The 23,206-nt window shown below is 38.7% G+C and overlaps 2 protein-coding genes across 3 annotated transcripts in view; both read right to left on the bottom strand.

Annotated features, from left to right (window-relative positions):
- Positions 1-9,714, bottom strand: part of LOC118744735 (serum response factor homolog) — a 64,459-nt gene extending 54,745 nt beyond the window's left edge. For both annotated transcript variants that reach the window (XM_036477989.1, XM_036477990.1), the window contains exon 1: positions 8,837-9,714. In XM_036477989.1, the coding sequence (XP_036333882.1) occupies positions 8,837-9,472 (636 nt within the window). In that variant the 5' untranslated portion in view covers positions 9,473-9,714. The remainder of the gene's footprint in view (positions 1-8,836) is intronic.
- Positions 9,715-10,034: 320 nt separating this feature from the next.
- Positions 10,035-23,206, bottom strand: part of LOC118744733 (serine/threonine-protein kinase 10) — a 50,291-nt gene continuing 37,119 nt past the window's right edge. The window contains exons 13-14 of the transcript XR_004993582.1: positions 21,906-22,042; positions 10,035-11,742 (exon numbers count right to left, since the gene is read on the bottom strand). The gene's annotated coding sequence lies outside the window, so the exon portion shown is untranslated. The remainder of the gene's footprint in view (positions 11,743-21,905; positions 22,043-23,206) is intronic.

The following is a 23,206-nucleotide window of genomic DNA, read 5'->3' as shown; positions in this document are numbered from 1 at the left end:
AGGATGTGTGTGATGTGCGCATGTTGTTGTTGTTGTCTCTTTGCTCTTTGATTCGATTGCGATGGCGTTCGATCGGGCGGGAGGACGAGCGCTAGCGCGCGCGCGCACTCTTGCGCTGATCATTGCTTACCGATAAGCCCCAAACATTGTGTCGCAAACACAAATAATCGCGTTCTAACAAATGATTTGGTCTCTGTGGAGCAAACAAACAAAAGCGTAACGTAGATTTTTTTCACCCCAATGTTAAAACGAATAACACGATCACACATCGAGCGCAAACGGCGGACGAAAAGATCGCACTGTCGGTTGGTTGGTCGGTCGGTCGAATGGTCGATCGGACGGTCAGTTTTCCGTTCAATGCAATTGCGCGCCGCCAACAAACCGTTCGAGCCAGTGCGGAGCCGCCAACCTCAAGCCGCCTGCTGTAGGTTGCGCGCGCTGCAGCCTCTTTTGCTCCTTCATTTCTTCCTTTCATCGCAGCTTTTGTTGTTGTTGCTACTGCGCTAAAGTTGTTGCTCTTGCGGCTTCTGCTCAACAGTGCTTCTTATTAAATACAAGAAAACACATCCAGCATGCACACACACATATGTATGTATGTATGTAGATACATTCGCGATGTGGCGATCGTCTGTGCGGCTTGCGCTGGTGCGTGTAATTCTCATTCTCGACGCTGCAACACGTAGGACAGGAGCTGCCTCTGGCTCGCCATAAGGCTGTCAAGTTAGTGGTGAAGTTTGCAATGGAAATTCAAAGTGACGCATGCTTAACTATCAATATATCTACCAATATAATGCAAGTACCCTCATATGTACATACATATGTATGTAAGTGAGTACGGATGTAGGATAATTTATACGTGTATACATTTGTTTGTATCTGCATATAAATCTACCACGCGTCTAACTACTTAGCATTGAAGATTGGCTGCCTGGGAATATTTTGATTGCTGTCCATGTATGTACATAAATCTGAGTATGTATGTATGTAAGTGTACGCTTGCAATGATCGCTTCTCTTTGCTTGCAACTGCATAAGTACGTACATAACTATTGATTGGTCTTTGAAAAATTATCATTTGTATTTTTATGTTATTTGCTCTTTATTGCTCAACTGTCTGAAGCTAATCGAACCAATTATGATGCCGCATAAATAACCACCTGCGTAGAGAAGTTAATAAATTACCTGAACGACCAAGTGACATCTGTACAAATAAGTAAGTTTTTCCTATGTTGTTCTTATAGTGACTTACTTAGCACCAGATACTTAGATCGGCTAGTCCATTAATTCCACTCGACAATTTCAACTAACGCTAGGCACTCGGGAGATTTGTACACCGCGTGTTGCTGTTTCAGTGAGGTCTGACTAAACGGAGAATTGTTTTAGTGGTTCTAAGTGGCGTTTGAGCGATATGTTGGATTAGGTTAATGTGGCAGTCGGTCCATTGCAGGTCCATTTTGGTACCACTGTGAAATGTGGGAACCTCTTTGAACCATTTTGAAGCTCTTATGAAGCGTAGGATTGGTCTTATTCCTACACTGGATAGTTCTGTGAGAGAGCTGAAGAAGTGCCTACCTAGAAATCCCGCTCTGTTCTTAGCTAAAGCTGGGCAGCTATAGAAGAAGTGCACAACCGTTTCTTCTTCTTCCTCATCTCTGCAACTTCTGCAATATTCATGGGAGAATATTCCTACTCTCGAAGCGCGGCTGCCATATAGCCAATGACCGGTTATTCAAGTCATGGTCGTCGAAATGTTTTCCCTTGGGAGGCTGAGCAGTTCTTCGGGTTTTCCCATCAATTTGCGATAGTAGCCAAGTTGTTGTACAAGTAGCCTCGTCTAACTATGACCTATTGGCCTCTTGAATGATGTTATTTCTAATACTTAATTTACAGGTTGCCTTGGGTATATCAATCTTGCTTCTGCTTTCACCTTTCCTCGTTAGCTCATCGACTCTGCAATTTTCTTCAATATCTTTAAGTCCCGGGAGCCATATGAGACTGACCTTGAAGGTGGTGCCAATATTATTTAGGTCTGCCAGGCATTCCTGTGCAGTCTTTAATCTTAGCATTACCGCGTTCATTAATCTGATGGCCGCTTGGCTATCCGAGAAGATATTAATCCTAGTCTTCGTTATGGCATATATATTAAGATTCACAGCCACCTCTTTCATAGCTAGAACTTCTGCCCGATAAACGCTGTAGTGGTACGGAATTCGGGCGAATAATTCCAGTTCTAATTCTTTAGAAAAAACTCCGTAGCCAACCCAGTTGTCTAGCTTGATCCATCGGTGTAAAAACTTATTTCCGCCCTTCTGAGAGGTGAGAGCAGCAATAAGGTGACCAAAAAACAACAAGGCCCCGGAGTCGACGGCATACCGACTGAGCTGTTCAACGACGGCGGCGAGGAGTTGGTCGGGCGCATGTACCAGCTGTTGGGCAGAATGAATGATGAATACATGCCCGAAGGCTGGAATCTGAGTGTACTTTATCCAATCGACAAGAAGGGAGATCCCGCCGTTAGTGCCAATTATTTATCTCGCAATAAGTCTTGTTAATATTTTGTACAAAGTCTTGCCGACAAATCTGTGTGAAAGCCTGAATCCTTTCATGAACCAACTGATTGGATCATATCAGTGTAGTAGTGAAGGGCTTTGTTGTCTACCAAGGACCTAATATAAATACTACCAACAACGCCAGCCTGGAAATCACGCGAGGAATAACTCTTGCCGATAGGTGCTACTTTGGGCTCGGTAGGAAATTGAAAAGCAGAGTGTTCTCTTGTCGAACGAAAATTACACTATACAAGTTTCTCATCATAACCGTCATTTTTTTTTATGGCGCATAAACGTGGACAATGTCAGACAAAGATGAGAAGGCATTGGGGGTTTTCTAGAGAATTGTTATACGCAAGATCTACGCCCCTGTTCGCGTGGGTGGCGCGCTCAGAGGAAGTTAGAATGACGAACTGTATGAACTTTTTAATAACATGGGCATAGCTAAGCGCATAAAAATACAACGATTGCGCTGGCTTGGAGATTTTGTACGCCCATTCATGAAATATAATGACCAAGTGTAGAAGGACCTGACTGCTCTCGGTACTTATGAACAACTGGCGCCGATTCGAAAAGGAGAGATGCAATTGGCGAAATCTTTTGGTCTCGGCCCAAACCGACAAGCAGTTGTAGTGCCACATAAGAAGAAGAAGTTGCATTTTTGTACAGAAAGGATGTTTTGAAATCTATTTGGGGGTTGACGGGAGTCTAACGCGATCTGTTTGATGCCTCCTAGATCAGCTAAGCTTTCAAACGTTGTCGTTATATAACCCCTGAAAAGGCCTATTTTGACCAGAGGGAGAGAACGGAGATATCCCAAGGCAATTGAACTTTTTCCTTAGCAATGTACGGTGGATGAGTGCAGCTTTAAAAAACATTTAAAATTTTTTATACTTCAATCTAAGAATATGAAAAATAGACAAGCGCGGACTTTAGTATAGATTTTGGCGAGGAAAAATCAATATCTAATGCTCTTGAAACGTTTTTTAGACTCCGTAAGTGTTCTAACGATTGGAACGAAATAAAACGCAAGACTCTGCGGGGAACATAGAAACCTATCTGCTCAGGAGACCAGGGCAATCAATGCCCACAGAGATCAGATTAGAAACAAACATTAGTCACTGAACAGTTCTTCTATTTTCTAGCGAGTTCAGACTAATAAGTTAAGAGGTCGAAGAGCAAAACGAATGATTTTTCTTTGAACTCTTTTAATTCTACTGGCACGACAGCTATAAATAGGGTTCCAAATAATCTAAGCGTACTCTAATTTTAAGCTAGTGCAGAATTTAATTCAGCGGGACAGACATAAATGTAGGCGGCGTTAAGTTAGCCTCTTTTCATGATGGTCAGGTGTTTGTTATTTCAGGACATAGTCTTGTAGTGGAGGCTGCTGTATCAACAGCAGGATTGGATGTGGGCTAATGTGCATCTCGGCCTGCCGGTAAGTCAAGTTTCCACCGCCATGTTTTGGCTACTTCTGAGGTTAAGATGTATTCGCTTCGCATTGCAGGTTGTACGGACCTTAAAGTATGTACTTAGGAGTTTTCGGAATGTACGCGAAGTATCCCAATAAAAATTTAGAGTTAAATCCGATGTTGTAACTACCACTACTTAATGAAATTTCTCAAAATATGGCCTATATTTTAGCAGTCAGATTTAAATAAGTCGGCACATAGACCGAGGAAACTCAGACATGTCGGTGACTAGTTCGGACTATTTGTAGACTCCTTCCTCGCTTTCTATAAGAAATCCAAAGTTGTGTAACCAACACGACAGGATTGATTCACCATATGTTTGATGGCATAAACATTTATGTACAGATATACTATAGAAGATGATCTAAACCTGAAGGGACTCTGAATTGACGCTAGAGACATATTTTCGACTTCCGGATTAAGTACTGCAGCATAGGTATTTCAAGCGTAAGTGTTTGACCATCTAGAACGCAAAACAGATTATTTCTTAAAGACTTAAGGAGAGGATACAAATCTCCATCTTCTCTACGAAGTCAATCAACTCTGGAACAACCGTCAATTCTTATAAAGGAAAACCGTATTTCCCTTAAGTTTAAACAGAAAAGAAATGTCCTTCATTATAAGCTCAGCCAGTTGTTGACCCACTGAAGTTTGAACCTTGTTCTTTGCTTGCTCTACGGTATTTCTAACTTGAGCATTGTCAATTTGTTTTTTAAGCTTGATCACTCAGTGGAATCATGAATTTGTAAAAAGTTGGAGTAACTTTTGTACGGTCTTTTGAAGATTTAAGGTGCCTTCACTACTGTTGAAAGTAGAGTATGAGGGTGATATGGCTGTCCGTTATTGGTGTTACTGTAAGAGTTAAATGGAGGTTAAAGATCAGAGAAAAAACGATTGTTACTTGTATACTAAATAAATTTATAATAGATTTATTGGAAATTTATGTTGTAATTTTAACAGGCACCGAAAAGGTTGGCATTGTTATAATAAAACTAATTATTTAAGCGTTGAAATTGGGATTTTCGACCATAATTTATCGTTATTGCAACCGTTATTTCCAGTTTAAATTTGTTCGATCATAATCAACTAAAAACTAACCTTAGTACCCAAAAGTAATCTTAACCCGCATCCATCGTTTGTATCAAATTGATGCAAATTTCGAAAACATATTAAAATATTAAGAAAAATAGTTCATGTTTTCAACTGTTTTTTTTTGCGATAAATGCGTATAGATCTTTCAAGAATTTTTATTCTTATTATCAGAAAGTGAATAAACTAACGTTGGTAATTAATAAAAAATTTAACAAACCCAAAACATTTCATATCTTTTTCCATATTTATCAAATTGATGCACAACGTAATTTGTGTTATAAAAAATTTCCGATAGATGCGGGTTTCACGGCTTTGAAATTATCAATAATAATGTTCTGAAGGCAGTGTCCACACGATTGGTACATTGGGCGATTGGTACAAAATACGGTTGGTACAATAAAGCGAACTTCTATGGAAAAATTTTAATAAATAATTTTTCGGGATTAGAGTAAAGAAAAATATTTGTGTATTTACACGATTGGGATAAGATGTGCTCCAAACATCGTATAGTTCCATATGTAAAGTTACTCTTCTTCTTACCGTTTTTTCTGTCAGGCTGTAGGTGTGTGCTTGGCAGGCTGTAGGTGTGTTTTTGGTTAGTGTATTGGTGTTTTTGGTTCAGTGTGTTAGTGTATTTTGAATAACCCTGCAGCAATAAGGCGGCCAATTTTCGGTAAAGGACCAGTACTTCACTGGTTAAAATTTGACTGGTCAGAATTAGACATTTGCTTGCATCGAAAATGTCAGCTTGCGACCAGTCCTCAAGGAATCGGTCTAGTGATAGACGAAAAGTACAGTTTGGCAGTGACAGGGTGGTGTTGTCTTGCAATTCAATAAACAACAGGCAACATGGTTATAAAATGAAGTTTTGTTTTGTTTCCGAAATATGAAAAAGCATCTGTGAAATGCAGAACGCAATCCTGTTCCAACGAAAAAAAACTCTCCAAAATTGGAATCGTCCAGGACTATCTTACGGTCAGTGTTGATTGGACCGGTCCTTTTCCAATGACACGCCAATGCTAAAAATGGCAGTTTAAACCATTGGCAGGGGAATTATGAGGGTCTAGTGCTGGTAACAATAGGGACTATCTGAGGGCTAACCTAGGGTGAGTCTGAATTGCTGCAGGGAAATTCCCTGCAAAAAATGCGACTAACCCGGGATGACTGCGGGAGCAATCGCAAAGGAACATGCGACTACCCTGCAAAAATCGTTGGACCATGTAGTCTATTTGTGGTAAATTGGAGTACTTACAAAAGTGTGCCTCTGTCATGCTGTAGCGGACCAACTCGTGTCTCTGCGCCAGCTTATTGTTTGTTATCCGATCACTGCTCGTGTTTTAACGAAATATGATTGAAGTTGAGCATTTGAAAGCACATGTGCATGTCTGATTGTAGCTGAACGTGTAGAGATGCTCGCTGTTAGTTCTTAGCCCCCAACATGTTTGGGTTCGAATGCCGTCAGAGGAACATGTAATTTTTAATTTTTGTCTTGGTTTTTATTAATTTCGAAAAAGCATTTGAGAAGTGAAGAACAAAAGCGTGTACAAACGAAAAAATATAACAACAATGTCATTGTTAATATGTTGAAGTAGTTTTGTGATACTCTGATGTAATGCAGGGATGGAGTATATGGTCCTGCCCTAGGACATCGCAATGTTAATTGGACCATATTTTTTTATATGAATTGTGGTTAATTTTGGAGTACTCCTTGGTCCTTAGGGAGTACTCTTTTCACGCATGCATGGAGTAGTCGCGATTTTTGCAGGGTAATACCACTTTTGATCTCTTTATATGGAATGAACTGTTCGCTTTTGTTGGAGCATGTGCTATGAAGAGACTAATTGTTCCCCTTTATACCCGAATGGGTAAAAAAGCGACGTCATTTTAAAAAATAAAAATAAAAATTTGCGCCAGCTGCGATTCGAACCGGAGCTCACAGTTTTGTCAAGTGAATACTCCCTCTCTGTGCCAATGCCGCACACAATTATTAAATCGTTAATAGTACCCTTTAGAAATGAGTCGGGGACTAATTGATCTCCTATTATACCCGTAAGGGATGAGTCGAAACTAATTGATCCACAATAATACCCGTATGGGAATAGTTGCGACTAAATAATGCCCAATTATACCCGATTGAAAGTAATCTCGGAATACTATCTTTAGATATTAGTCTCACAATTTTTTGCAGGGTTTGCAGGTGATCTCTGCTGTAGGCATTTTTTGGAAATCAGCTGATAGTGTTTTTACTTATGAAACTGTACGATGGCTCCAAATTTTGGCCAAACGCCCAATCGTGTTACACTGCCTTAAGTAAATTCTTTTTTTTTTTTTTTGTTATTTTGTACCAGAACCTTTTTTTATTTCTTTTTTTCTCTTTCAAATTTAACTTTTTTTTTAAATTAAGATTGAAAACACATCGTCGGGTTGAAACTTACAGCGAATGCAATTTAACCAATTTTAAAAGAGAGTCAAGGAAAAGATAAAGTGTAACATTTTTTTACAAAACCTCTTGGTTTTTTCAAATAAGCATTATGGCAAATTACAAACGCGAGCACACCCACGCACATTGCGGTTTAGCGGTAGTTAATAGTAAATTTGACAATTCAGTTTCTAAAAAAATTTTCGAAACATTCGCTATTTTAGAGGCTTTTCCCTAGTTTAAGTGAATAACTTAAATGAATTCGATTAACATTTTTCGCAGTAAACTCATTTCATCTAGTAGAATGCCGTAACTTAATGCAGTCTCAACTCTGCTCAAGAAATTTTTTTTTTTTTCAAAATGGGGGAATTTATTTAAAAAGATATAAAACAAAAAGTGTGCATCACTCACACGCGAACGCCTAACAGCGGTACCACCGCCAACAACAACAAACACTCAAATGAGAAAACCTACCTACACCACTTTTGGCAGCAGCAATAAATTCCAAATTCGATGGCTTAGCAAGATAAAAGCAAAAATAGTTCAATGCAAATGCGTAAGCGTGTGCCAAAGTGTTAACATTATTTTAGCCCGCAGATTTAAAAATAATCGAAAGCCGCACATCTTTAACGTTCTCACACTGCATTTTGCATTACAGTAGCTGGCACAATATTTACCAATGGAAATTTTTCTTTTGATTTACTTAGTAAAATGCACTTAAAGTAGACTGAAACTTAAAACGTGTAATTTTGGTTATCCACTGCATTTAGCGATAAGACGCCTACTGATAGAACGTTGCTACTCACGGTATGGATAGTGGAAAAAAATACATTAGAGCATTATATACAAAGTATGGATGTAAATACATACATATATAGATATGTGTGCCTGTATAAGAAGCTAGAGATTTTTAACTTTGAAAAGAGGGCCAGTGATTTTAGCAAGCGGAAGCACTTAGCGATACTTTATCGCCCGAATTTTTTTTTATATAATAGTCTTGCAGCACTCCTTATCATTAAGTGGGTGTGAGGTGCAAAAAACGAAGTACCTACCTTTTAGGCCCTTTACTTGCTTATCTTTGAATTTTTTACATATGCATGTTTTTAAAGGCAAACATTCAGTAGGTTTAATTAACCCAGAAGTTGGGAAGTAAAAATCGCTTTTAGCAAAACTAATATCTAACATTTTTAATAAGCACGCCTATAATTAACGTGCACCCAACTTTCCAACAAATGACTATTATTGTATTTTTCCGTTAATTTTGATGTGAATATTTTCAAAATTACATTTTGCACTACTCACCTTTTTCATGATGCCAGTTTTGCGTTTTGAAAATGTCGTATATCTACGCAATTTATTATCTATATATTCCATTTTGATTTTGACTCGCCCTTTTGTTTTCTTGCCATTGGCAGGAGGTGATTTTTTATTTTGCAACGCTGTGTAGCTGTCGTCCACCACATCGGGCACATTGCCACTCACTTGACTCTGCTGTTGCTGTTGTTGTTGTTGTTGCTGTTGCTGTTGCTGCTGTGCACTTTGTTGCCCACTGCCTCCAACACAATCAAGTCCTTGTAACGCTTGTGATGACATACCCGCAGCACTACTACTACGATGATGATCTTCATAGCAATCAGAGCCAGCCCGTTTGATACCACGCTGATGGCTCGTATTACCGCCCGCACTATTGGATGTGCCAGTAACCAAGGATTGACACTGTGAGCTGTTGGGCATGAGGCCACTCGAACGGGAACTGAATCCTATGCCAGCGCCACCGCCCATCGGCTGTATGAGTCCGCCCGATGGTGGTCGACCGCCGAGCGCACTAACAGCCGCTGGATTACCACCATAGATATCGGCCTGATCGGCCAAACTCAGGCCGATGCCGCTCATGGGGTAATTGAGGTTATAGCGCGAGTCACCTCGCGTAGGATCCATTCTAAGGTAGAAGTTCTCCACCGTGACGATTTTATGTTTTCACCTTTTTTAAATAACACACACGGAAGCAACTGCTGTTGTATAGCCGTTGCTGTTGTATACGCCGTTTCGGTGCTGCTGTATCGCAGTAATTATTAGCGAATCAGGAACGCTTGCGATGGCTACGGCGGTCAATATCACACGGCACGGCACGGCACTGCAAATCACCACTTCAATACCACTTTCTTTCGTATCAACACTAAATTTGATCAGATCGCATGAGCAGTAAACACAGGGAATGTTGCTCTTGTCGGTGGCTGCCTATTGAGGCCTGTGCAAAACAGCAAACACTTGAATTCCAAAAATAAACACAAATACGCACTTTTGACACTTTTTGAGGGAATCTCGGATCGTATAGAATCGAATCGGATAACACCAAAAGAAGCAGGCGGACGAGACAGCTGCACGCAAATGTCAAATTAACGCATGTGGCTCGCCGAACTGCCTGCACATTTGATGACTGCCTCAGGAGGAATTCACACACACATACACACTGCCAACGTGCACGTCGCGTAGATATGCGATTCCTATTTTTAATTTCAAAAACTTTTATTTAAATTAACACAAATTCCAAACGACCGTGTAAAATTTGGCAATCCGGACTATTATTTTCTTCGATTCCTTTTAGGTGCCAAAACAGCTGTTCGTTTTTGACAATGCAGCGGAAGTACAGGGTGTACTAGAGTCAGTGGTGTCTAATGCATTTTCAGTGTTGCAAAGTGCTCGTGTGCCATACGTAGAAAATTTATGCAATTATAACAAAAAAATGCCACAATTTATTATGCCGGTTCAGTGGAAATTTTGTGTGCAAATGCATTTATTTTTATTTATTTTTTTAATATCCTCCAAAAATGTTGATAATGATTCCACAAGCTGTGCTGCCGCCACTGCTAACTGCTGCTGCTACTATAACTGCAAAACCAAACGCCGCCAAACAACTGATAAGGAGTGTTTCCTATTTTGTACGCTCACTCGTTGGCAAAAAATACGTAAATTGCGGAACTATCGCTTGTAACAGACAAATATGAATTGATCTAAGCGTTTATGTCGTTATTGCGACCACCTTGATGTTCTCTAGATGGAGGCGCGCTACCGAATAAACTCGCTTTCGATCGCGCCACATAGCACGACCGTTTTTTTATTTTTCTTTGCTGCGTTACGCCAAAATGGAGAGCTGCTCCAGCGCATGTACTATTCTAGTTTGGAGCACTAACGAACCAGCCGGAGCGCCGCCAAGAAAGCCAGCTATGCTACACGATTGCTTCAGAGTGCTTGCTTGCTCTTGGATTGGAGAGCCCAAATGTGTAGACTTTTTGCACTCTTTCAAGTCGGCCAGCTGAGTTTTCATTCGCTGATCAAGCTGTTTGCCTGGCTCTCTGACTAGCCGATAAGTCGAACTTCATTCATAGCATTGTTTTTGTTTTCGTGCATTTTTTGTACTTTGCTTTTTTGGTATTGGTTTCTCTTTAGGCATTCACGAATATTCAAAATGTTCAAACCAGACTTTAATTAACTATTACTGCCAATGAAGGCCTTATCTTTTACAATACACGAATACGTACTCATACCCACACACGCGTATGAGTACGTCGGCAGTTAGTTGAGCGAGTGAGTGTCTATGGCGTGCGCGCGCGCCCGTTTTTGATTTGAATTGTTTATTTATAGTAGAACATGTACGTATGTTTGTTTGTTGTACATATGTATGTATGTAAAAGTAAGTAATCATAACTTCGGCTCAGACTTTTACGGTGCTATTGGTTGGTCAATAGCAACAAACTCCTCCCATTGTAGGAATGCCGTGCCGCCGACATTGTTTTGTGTACTATTTGGTATTATTATGAGTGATCGCTTGGAGACAAGTGTCTGAGCAATGCGCTCCATATGCAAATGAATGCCAGCAATTTTTCATATTTACACTTTAAGAAAAGGAAATTATTACCGTAATTTAAGCATTTTAACTCGTTTAATAAATGTTTTAATGCCTTGCTTGTGATTGATTGGGCTCTTGTGCGGTGGCGAGCATATGTTTGCACAAATATGAGTATGTTCAGGAAAAACTTGTTAAGCGAAAATTTTCCTTATTTTATTGTATATATATCTTATTCTAGTTACAGAACACGTAAGACCTTTTCAGCGTTTTTGTAGGTGTTCAAACGTGTGGAATTCATCTAAAAGGAACTGTTGCCACAACAATGCGTAAAATGTCGATCATAGCCAAATTAAAAACGCACCTGCAATTAGATATGGCAAACAGCACACGTGATTGTATAGATATACTGGCAATAAGCGAGTTAATGCAATAAAATATACGATATATACATACATTAAAGATAAACGCACAGACAAACAGTGACTGACAGAAATGATCGCAAAAAGGATAATATAATGGAATTTACCTTTATGCCTTGCAACGGAATGATAATATTGCATACCCAACAATTTTTATGTAATTGGGAAAGTTTGTCGAATTTTTATAATTCTTTTACAAGATCTGAAATGTGGATTTATATGGCGATAGTTAAATAATGCCATCGACGTTTATAAACAGTAAATAAAATAAAATAAAAAAACGAAAAATAGCCAAAACTTTTCAAAATGTCACTGAACTTAATCAGCTGGCTATAAGTGTATATATGGACTTGATCCTAAAAATAAATTTCGCCAAGAATTTTCTCAAAGTAAATTCACAACAGCGCCGTATTTTTCATGATTCGGCTTTGGTCAACCGTGAGGCCATTTTTCAATCCGACGAAGCGTGACGACAGAGTCGAAATATCTTTTGGCGACCACGCCTCGTCGGATCCGAAGCGATGTGCGAGCTATTTTAGCCGACAGTTCACACGGCATCCTCCGGCGGACAAAGCCAAGCGCCGAGTGACTAGAAGACTGCACAAACTGCGCCTCTTGCTTTCACCAGAGTTGAAATGAGAGTAGCCATCGCGAAGGCGAAGCCTGCAAAGTCATTGGACCCGACGGAATTTGCATGCTGATGCTGAAAAATTTGGATCCTGTGGGATCAACCAAGGTCCTCAACCTGTCTATGGCCACTCTCATCATTCCAGACATCTGGAAAATGGGAATAGTGGTCCCTTGCTTAAACCAGGGAAACCGTCCAACAAAGGAGAGTCCTATCGTCTGATAACTCTCCTTTCCCCGGTAGCGAAGACACTACCCTTCTATTCTCGCACTTAACATACCACCTGACCCCAGCGAGGCATCAGCATGGGTTCCGTAAATTACACAGCACAACAACAGCCCTTAATTCCATACACACTTAAATACATAACTCGTGCCCTTAACCGAACCCAATCCTGTGAGAGAACAGTTCTAGTAGCATTGGACCTGTCAAATGCGTTAAACGGTGGTCGGCGAGTTATCTGAGTGGTGGACACTCGTCAGTAATTTTCGGCATTTTTTTCGGTAATTTTTTCGCAAGCCCAGAAGAATAAAAAATACGATCCCACAGGGTGGTGTCCTTTCCCAACTACTGTTCGACTTTTATATTTCTAAGCTCCCTGAACCACCAGAGGGAGTCTCGATTGTCTCTTATGCTGACGATTGCTCGACGCTTCCTCACTGCAAGGAGATTAACCCCCTCCCCTGCTAAATCCTTAGAAACCCTTTTCACCACCTGGACGAAGGAGATCAGACCTCAGCTGAGTATTCACGTCGATTACGAACTAATCCCGAGGGTGAATAACCCGTAAATACTCGGAGTAACCTTCTACAGTATGCTCTCCTTCTCGGCACATACAACCGCAATTGTCAACAAAGTATAAAGCCGCAACAAGGATCTCAAGTCGCTAGCCTGCCGCACCTGGAATAAAGGCATAGAAACGTTGCTGGCAACCTGCAAGCAAATTGACCCTCGTCACGGCACATCAAAGTGCATCTATGAATACGAACTGATGGACGTAGCCTAGAGGTTCATAAAGCAGCCTTTAGACCCGACAGCATACCGACAGGTCTTGAACGGAAATCCCAGGGAGTGAGTCTAGAGTTATATACTCTCGACCTATGAATGCCGTTCTGGGCACACAACCAAAAGAGGTGGACGAGACAGAGCTTCGTCTGCCTCGGGAGGCTCGAACCACAATAGCCCAACTTCGCTCTCACTACTGCAGCAGGTTTAACTTGTACCTGAGCAGAGGAAACGCAGATGTGCCGAACGAGTGCCCAGCATGCAGAGGGGCGTCCCATGACTCGCGACATCTCTTCGCATGCACACTGAACGCAACTCTACTAACGCCTCTGCCCTTATGGACAGGTCCTATCGAAGATGCACGCTTTTTGGGTCTCCCGTTGGTCGAGATTCACGAAAATGATCAAGGGACTAACCGATCTGGGCGGGGTTGTTGTAGCCGCTACAACAAGAAGGGACGAGTTGCTGATATTGGCGAGGAATAAAATGATGGCTTGAGGTAATGATGAGGAAATAAATTTGTATCAACCGCTCAAACTGTTCGAGGTAAAGTGCCATGGCCATTCCAGCCAAATCTAAACACTTGGAGTTACTGTTTCATATACATATGTATGTTAGTATGTATACGTTATGGTATGCACTATGTCCGAGTACTTACACATACATATATACTACGTACATATGTAACTGCGTTTTTTCTATTTTAAAGAAGTTTTGACAAATCCCACTGGAACATTCCATACCGGATTTTTCTCAGAATCTTCATTTTTTTTGCACACATTTTCCACTACTGCTTAGTTTTTATTTGTAAGAGTATGTACGTACTATGTACGATTATGTATGTATGTATGTATGTGCATATGTCCGTTTGTTTGCCAGTCGAGTGGAGTTTAGTGAGACATACTCGCTGCTGCAGCGTAAATGGCCAGAAATGGTAAAAACATTCGACAGCATTACAACCTCTGGAGGATTTGCGTAATGTATCATTATACACGTACGAGTACGAGTACGTCACCAATATGCGACGAGGAGCTCGTCGACAAACACACGCGCCACACTCGATCCGAGGCTGCTATGGACTTTTCATGCCACCAAGTGCAACGCGCAAATATTCGTCCTCAAACAGTCGGACTGACGACAGTGGCGATGACGATGACGACGACGACGACAACGACATTCAAGTGGAAGTTGACGTTGGCAAGATGATGAAGAAACAACAGCAGCAGCAACACATCAGTAATAACAAACATACTAGTCGATATTAAAGTCAAAAATCACCGTAGAAGTTGCGTGTCGTCTAAAGAATTCGTTATGCTCATACTAACGTACATACAAAATACATATACATATGTATACATATGTACATACATTCGTACAAGTCGGCGCAAATGCGCGTTTGTCTATAGAGTTATAAACGTGAAGAAACACATTCTGTATCCCGAATGCTCATATAAAGTAGTATTTCCCCAACTATTGACTCTAGCCACAGTACAAGACAGCCTGCTCAGTCGGTGCACTGCGGCCTGTTGGCTTGGCCTGCCTTACATCCTTAAATAGGAAATATTTTCAGTCCACGTGCAGTGACTATCTACGAGGAAGCAAGCTACACTCGGAGCCTAAGCGTCGTCTAAATTCAAGTATGCGAGAATATGAGTTTGTTGATCAAGCCGTGTGTGTGTGTGTGCAACACCGGTGATGACGACTTCGCATACTACTAGTCGTTGGACTGTTTAGACTGTTTGGACTGCTATGTCATCACAGTTATTGCTCCCTGATGATAATCACTGCATTCCAACAAACAACATGTTTCAGTTTGTATAAAAGATCGCTCTTGTGTGCACTATAGATAGATACTATAGCCATTATGGTAGATTCTATGCTGCTCCTGTTCACATTGACACTGCAACTTCACAGGCTGGCATGTAGACAAGAAGGCAGAAGGCAGGCTAGTAGGCGGGCAAGTACAACTAGATTTGTACCCCTAGATGCTCACCACCGGCACCCCCATCGCCAATAGCAGCGAATAGCTGATGTTGCAGCAACACCAGACTGTCTAACGACAAGCTATGTATGTATGTATATGCACTGCTAACCTTGCCTCCTGTGCCACCCTGCTGCTTTTTCAACTTAAGTGTACGCATTTGTATGTCCGTACATCGATCGATCGATCGAATGTGCCGATCAAGCCGATCGATGGCTGCCTAACTGGCTGCCTGGTTGGCTAGCTTGCTAGCTGTTGCGCTGATCGACTGCTTACCAGATTGGTGGTTAGCTTAAAGTGAAGATGGCAGTCTAGCTAGCTAGCTGGCTGACTGTATGGTTTGTTGGCGATTAGAGTGAGCGGTTGGCGGTGGTGATGGTGCTGATGGCAGTTGTGATGCATATTGGTCGCATCATCACTCCAAATGGAATTTTACCTTTTACGCCAAGTGAACGACATACTTGCACAACGTCGCCAGCATGTCTTCCACTGAAAAATTCAGAATCGCTTTGTAAGTGGCTGGTGAATTTAATTAAATGAAATACCTTCTTGGGATATCAATTATTTGAGTTGTCGGCGGTCAAGCGGTAAGCAAACATACTTGTACAGACATACATATGTACATACATACGTATGTATGTACATACACACATACGTAAATATAAAAGTACATACTGCACTTTAAGTGAGTAAGCTGCAAGCGAGCACGGTGGCAGGAGTTGTTGCACTTAATGGTTACTAATGAGAAAAGTTAAACGTTATGATTGCCTAAAAGATCACTTACATTACTTCGGTAAGTAGTCATACATATCTACAAAGACATAAACCCACATTTTCATGGTTATCTAGTAACTTACGTACTTGCAAACTTGCATGCTTCTTCAGTACATTCATCACTACATAAAACATTTGTCTTCTTATATGCACATACATACGTACATTAGTATGCAGGCATGTGAGCAAAAATGTTTGAAATGTTGGCATTTCAAGAATTTATTCTAATATTAGGTATGTAAACTTAATTCCATAGAGTCGTAAAGGAATTCTAAAGGCTTGTTAAAAGTTGAAATGTTGTCTGCTTATTGCTACCATACTATTTTTTATCTGAGTCAAAATGGCGGTTAGAAGTTGAGTGGTAGAAAAAGGATTTCGTATAAATGCATATGTACATATGTATAACGTTTGAAGTTAATATTTTTTTTAACTGAAATAGGCAACTTAAGCAAGCATTGAAAGTATGGTATGATATTAATTTGATATGTGGCATCTTGAATTTTGCAAGTAAGTATGGCAACTCTCAATGAGCATACTTTGACAGTACTGGATTTTTCGCTTAATTCAAGAAAGTAAGAACTATTTATTTTTTGGTGTAACTCGTAGTATAAGAAATAATTCAGAAGTGGAATTTCGTCGAAGTCATGCATAAAAATGAATGAGGAACGTCGAAAAACCTACCGTCTAAATAGCCAATAATTGCCATTTTTACATCATAAGCCGCGTATGACTATATTAAAGTTAAACAGCGTGGTTGATAAAATTGAGTATGGAGGCTTATATAAGATACAAATCTTTAGCGATGTGAACTTTTGTGCTCCAAGTAGACTGCTCTTGCTTTTCATTCAAGCTGAACGCTACAAGGAGGGTGCGCTACGGTTTCCTGTTTGCTTTTGTTTCAGCAGTTTTTACAGAAGAGGGTTAAGGCAATGGGCCATGATTCAATAATAAAAGGTTTGCTCAGAAAACAATTTTTTCGCTCCCTCTTAACAGAATCGGCACCCAAGTTCCAAAAATCTTTCCTCGATAGTGTACAAAATCAGTGGATCAGAGCGTATAGTCGGAGGAACTGTCACTCAGATTATGCTTTCGATTGCCAGATCACTTCAGTGTGTTTCAAACTGAGTTGATGGCTGATAAGGTAGAATTTTCTCGGACAATTAAGCGGCTATACAATTTTTAGAATGCTGCTCGGCTACCTCTTAAACCGCTACCGAATGTAGATATATATATTCCAAACGAGCTGGCATCCAAGTATATAACACGGATTATTAGGGTTCCAGGACACAGAGATATAAGTAATTGGTAATTGTGAGGCAGTTGAAGCGACCAGAACTGGCAAGCCCCTTACTGCCACAAATAAATATGTACCTCCTAAGAGACGGGTACATGCATATGCCGCTTGCATCCTACAAACAGTGGGCTTAAAATTTACTTTGTCGGACTGGCAAACCGAAAATGGAACACAGACCCAACAATGAGAGTACAAGGGCAGTACATCAAACCTAGCGCAGACTCGACAATGATAGGTCCAGCGCCCTTATTCTTCGCGAACGCCCTCAACTCCGAATGGTGGCTAGAACCATCACTGGGCATGTGCCTAGTAGGAATGCACGCCAATGTCCGGCTTCGGCTTACACTCGGCTGGGTCATCTCGAGCTAATGAGAAACACAAATTATGTAGTCTTACAAAATTTTATATATTTCCCCCAGAAGGTATAAAACAACAGACATTTCCTAAAATTAGTACTCATAATTTCACAGATAGCGATTCAAAAAATACCGCTAGACACTTTGTGAGATCAAAATGATTCGACTATGTAAATATTTATGAAATCTTTCACGCGCTCGTTCTCTTATTTTGTTTGCTTAAGTATTTTTAAAGTTCCTTGTGGTGTACACACAAAGCTTTTAATTTCCAATTTTTTGTGTCTCAAATTCAAAACTTTAAATTTTTAGACAAAATCTCGCTACTGGAAGTGATATATGCATATGTAAATTTACATATCCATACATACATTCAACTATGCTTAAAATGAACATATCACTACCTAAATTTTATTTTTAGGAACTAAAATTTAACTTTTTGTGTTTTATTTTGTTTCATGTATTTGTTTGCCTGCTTTTTTTTTTGTTTTTGTTAAACATATGTATATTGTTTTCATCTCAGCGGCATTGTGCGACATTAAGGCTATTTATAGTAGATATTCTTTTGCGTTTTTTTTTCGTATTCATTGTTAGTAAATGCATGTGAACTTATTTATACACATATTTGTATTTCTTGCTTGCTTGCTATGTGCGTATGTTTGTGTGCATGCATGCTTTCACTTTGTCAACACAAATGCTCAAAAATTTATAGATAGCCAAACACTAAATAAATTGAAATACTTTTATAGTCGCTCGAAATGGGACTTAACATAGTATTTTGTACTACATATAATATTAATTACAACACGAATATACATACATATGTACTATGCGAAAACGGTACATACATGTATGTATGTACATATATGTATATTCACACATGCAAACATATTTTAATGAAAATATGGTATTTTGATCAAGCAATATTTTGCTGTAGTACATTTATTCCGCTACAATAAGAATTCAAGGGAAAAATATTTCTAAAAAAGAAAAATTAATTTTGAATTCAGTGAAAGCAGTGTTGGTAAAATGTTAATCTGATTAAGGATTAAAAATTAACGATTAAAATGTTAATCGCGATTGTCGATTAAATTTAATTAATCTGACGGCGATTACGACTAATTAATTTTAATCATTAATCGTCAATCCTATTAAAAACTGATCTGATTAAGTTGTCTAGTTGGTTCGAATTTGAAACCAAACACCAGTTGTAGTAATTATTTAGTGTTTTACGCTTATAAAAAGCAAATAACATAAAAGAAAAATTATAATTATTGTTATTAGTAATATTTACATAAGCTGGGAACTTTTACAACCCAGCGCACATGTGCAGAGGGATATTAAAACCTAGTTTGTAAAATGTATGTTGGCAAAGATCTTAATGAAAATGCGCACCAAATTTCTTAGATTGATGAGGAAACCCGACTTAGCCATACCCGATTGACTGGCTTTGTGTGCACAGGAAAATTCCAGCATAAATTAATTTATCACCAAACCTACTTAATCAAATTAAGAAAGATTGATTAAAAATTATTTTTTTTTAATCGGGGTTACGATTAATTGTTTAATCAGATTAATCAGGATTAACTGTAATCAGATTAAATTTAATCGAATTAACTAATTGATTAAAAAGTCAATCGATTAGTGCCAGCACTGAGTGAAAGTTTCACCATCATTAAAAGAATTTTGTAAGATATTTTTCTCGCAAAAAAAATTAATTCTTTTAAGAATGTAAGAGTTCTTTTATTAGATATAATTTACAACTTTTGGATGGATGTATGTACATTAGGATGCACTGTTTTTCCATCGAAGTTTTAAAATTTATTATATTTTAAAACTTCTGCCAAAATTGGTCGGAAAAATATTAAGATTTACGCGAGTTGGGCCGATTTGAAAATATCTCCAAAAATCTCATTATTTTGTTCCCGTTGATACGATTTTTAGACACTTTTATTTGGAGCTTTTAAGCTTAAAATCTTCTATCACCTGAGGTGATTTTTTGGAAAAGTATTTTAAAAATTCAATTTTATTTTTGGAGGTCTTTTGAAATCGGTCCAGCTCCCGGCAATGTTAATATTTTTCCGATATTTTTAGGGGGGAGTCTTTAAATACATATAATAAACGTTATAATTCCGATGGAAAAACCGCGACTTTTTTTTGGTGAGGCTTATATGTTTTTTTTTTTTTCTTTGGACGTTGTGGTAGCGCACTACCCTCAAGTGGCCCAACGAAACCAGGATAAGCCTGTTTACTTTCCGCCCCCCGCGGGACCACCGTTAGGCATTACTTCACGGGGAGGGATGCGATGAAAACGCCGCCTTTTTGAGGCTTATATGTACATGAATATGTATGTATGTATGTATTTAATATGCTAATATTGCTCTATACACTTTGCTTAGATTACGTATACGCAGCGAAGGACTATTTATTGTTGCGCACGGTGGCTGACCACTGCACTATAGGTACCTTGACCCATTTGAATGGCTAAAGCCCTTTTTCGTACTTACAAAAAAAAAAGCTTTGTTCTATGACGGTATGTGTTTTTTTTCTTTCATAAAAACGAACAACAATTGCTTAGCGGTGGTCATTCTGTCGAAGATTTGAAGATGTTTTAAATAATTAAAATAGCAAACATTAATTTAAATAAAATATGTGAAAGAAAACTGATAGTGCTTAATTGTTTTAAGCAGGGCTCACACGATTTGTACATTTGTACATTTTGACGGTTAGAGAATGGGGTTCTTTGGTTTTTTTTTATTGAGCTGAACTTATTCCCGATAAAATTTGCTTTCTAGACAACACTGCTCTGTGACGGTCAAAATGTACAAATGGACAAACCGTTTGATCCCGGCTTAAGACAAATAATTTCTGGAAATTTTTATACCCGAACGCACGTGTGCACAAGGGTATTATAACCTTGGTCACATAACGGTTGTTTGTAACAGGCAAAACGAATGGAGATAGATATAGACAAATGTGTATAGATAAATGACCAGAATGAAAAGAGAAATCGATTAAGCGGTGACTGTCTGTCCGTCCCTCCGTCTGTGCACTCGATAACTAGAGTAAAAATTTAGATATCTTAACGAAACTTTGTACGTGCACTTCTTTCGGGCGTAGGACGGATGGTATTGAAAATGGGCAAAATCGGACTGTAACCACATATATGTATCTCGGTAACCGTTCTACCAATTTCTACCAAACTCGGTGTGGTTATTGCGCTTGCCACATAAAAGCAAAACGTTGTGAATTATTGAAATCGGACTAGAATTGAGGCCACTTTTCATATAACGGTAAATTTCAGAAATGCTTGAAACTTCAATATTTCGAAATTTATGAACGCTAATTTACTCAAAATTGTAGCGGTAGCTTTCGGAAAGGTGAAAATCATATATTTAATACTTGCGCCGGGTTTTTAATGTTCGGCTCCGCCCGAACTTAGACTTTCTTACTTGTTAATTTTTTATTTTTTTTAATGAGCGGCGTAGAGAACAACCTCGGAGTAGTGAATTCGATAATTTGCTATGATAGCAAAAGATCTGTATACTGTAGGCATCATAAATGAAGATGGATTTGCGGCCCAAAAATATTTAAAGTTACTAAAGTATTTATTTATTTTTTGTCTGAGAAATGATTTACGGTAAAAAAAAAACAGAAAATGGCGCAATATTGGTTGAATGAAACCAAGTCATGCCAAGATATATCAAGGCTTTTGCGAAATATTTGAAATATGTACTGCAGAGTCTGAAACTATAGCCCCGTGTCAAAAATAGGGTTTTAGGTTATTTCTTTATAAAAATGTAATTAATTTTTTAACAAAAACTGTATAAATCCACGTTTCAAACTTTTTGCAATAAAAAATGCAAGTTTCGTAAAAATTTCAAGCCTTTTAGTTAGATTTTTAGAAAGATTTTCAGTACGCAATTTGTATCCCGTTCAATTTTAGTATAATAAAGTGTAAGTTTGAAGTAGTTAGGACTTACTGTTGATTTTTGACATTTTTTTTTTTGTTGATGGTTTTGCTCATTTTCTTCCGTATAAAAAAACCGTCGAACATACTTAGCACTTACCAGTGAATAAAATGTTGTCAAGTTGTCCAGCTTGTTTAATACCCATAAATTATAATTCAATATATAAGTAGATCCAAAGTTGTTTAGCTGATGTGCTTGAGCAATCCATGCATGCGCCGATAACACGTCGTCAAATTCTGCGCAGGAAAAATGAAAAAGTTAACTTCAACTTCGATTAAAAGTATTTTTACTTATGTATGTTTTTACTATGATTATCTTCCTTGGAAAATGCGGATTCCGTAATGAAATGTAAACTATAATTTTATTGATCATTCGGCAACGCTGCAAGGCATACACTGTAAATGTGTGAAAGTTAAAGTTTAGGTTAAGATTATTAAATATGTACAGTTTAACGCAAAAGCTTAGAAATACCATCACCAAACGAACTGCATAAGTACCCAGTCGGCAAAATGAGGAGCGCTTGTAAATAAACGTCTTCACGAAGGGATTTTTCAATAACACCTGCGCTTTGGAAGCTTTATTAGAAGATCCTGCAATAGCAATGTCATCCTAAGGCAGACGGGAAGGTGGGTTTCCATGGCAAACAAAGTAAAAAAAAGAAAATCGTAGTAGGGGCATCGGTGTGTGTCTATTGCAAAGTTTAATTCAAGCTGTTTCATTATTATTTCATGTAACTTTTTCCCTTCTAAGAGAAGCTGAATCGAAAGGCCTGGAAACTCTGGACATTCCATATAAAATAAAAATGAGTAAAGAATTAAGCACAGAAGGCCTATCGCTTCAAAATATGCGAATTAAGAGCGCTCAGAAGGTCTCAAGGAACTCAATAAAGAATGGAACAAAGGGTTGTTCACAATTTTGTTGTTGCAAAGATTGTTTTATTTTAACTTTTCAGCAGATAAATTAGGAAATTTAGAGTTTTCAGGGTTTCAATTAAAATTAATATAATTTGGTAATATTTTTTTTAAATTAGACAATATAAATATTTAGAAACAACTGCATTCAAATTTGTTCAATAAAACCACAAAATAAAAACGGGCTCACTTTTTACCACCATTGGGTCGTCAAGGGTTAAGATTTAATTTAATTTTTTTTTGAAATGTCGGAAATCGTATGTTAATCAATAAAATAATCATGGATTTTAACCGAGTTCAAATGTTCATATATTACCGCATAACTTTAGACCCCTTAAGCGATTTCGATAATTTTTCATCGGAAACTGGTACCTTAAGGGTGGTCCCATACTAATTTTGTTTAGATCCGATAATTGGATCATGAAGAAATTAACGGTACACCTAAATTTTTATATGAGAATCGAAGTCGGTTGTGTGCTTTGCTTAAAA

This window comes from Rhagoletis pomonella, unplaced genomic scaffold, assembly GCF_013731165.1.
Source record: "Rhagoletis pomonella isolate Grant_MI unplaced genomic scaffold, Rhpom_1.0 Rhpom_scaffold_00008, whole genome shotgun sequence".
Classification (NCBI taxonomy): Eukaryota; Metazoa; Arthropoda; class Insecta; order Diptera; family Tephritidae; genus Rhagoletis; species Rhagoletis pomonella.
The sequence above is the reverse complement of the archived record's forward strand: the minus strand, read 5'-3'. Positions and strand labels throughout refer to the sequence as shown.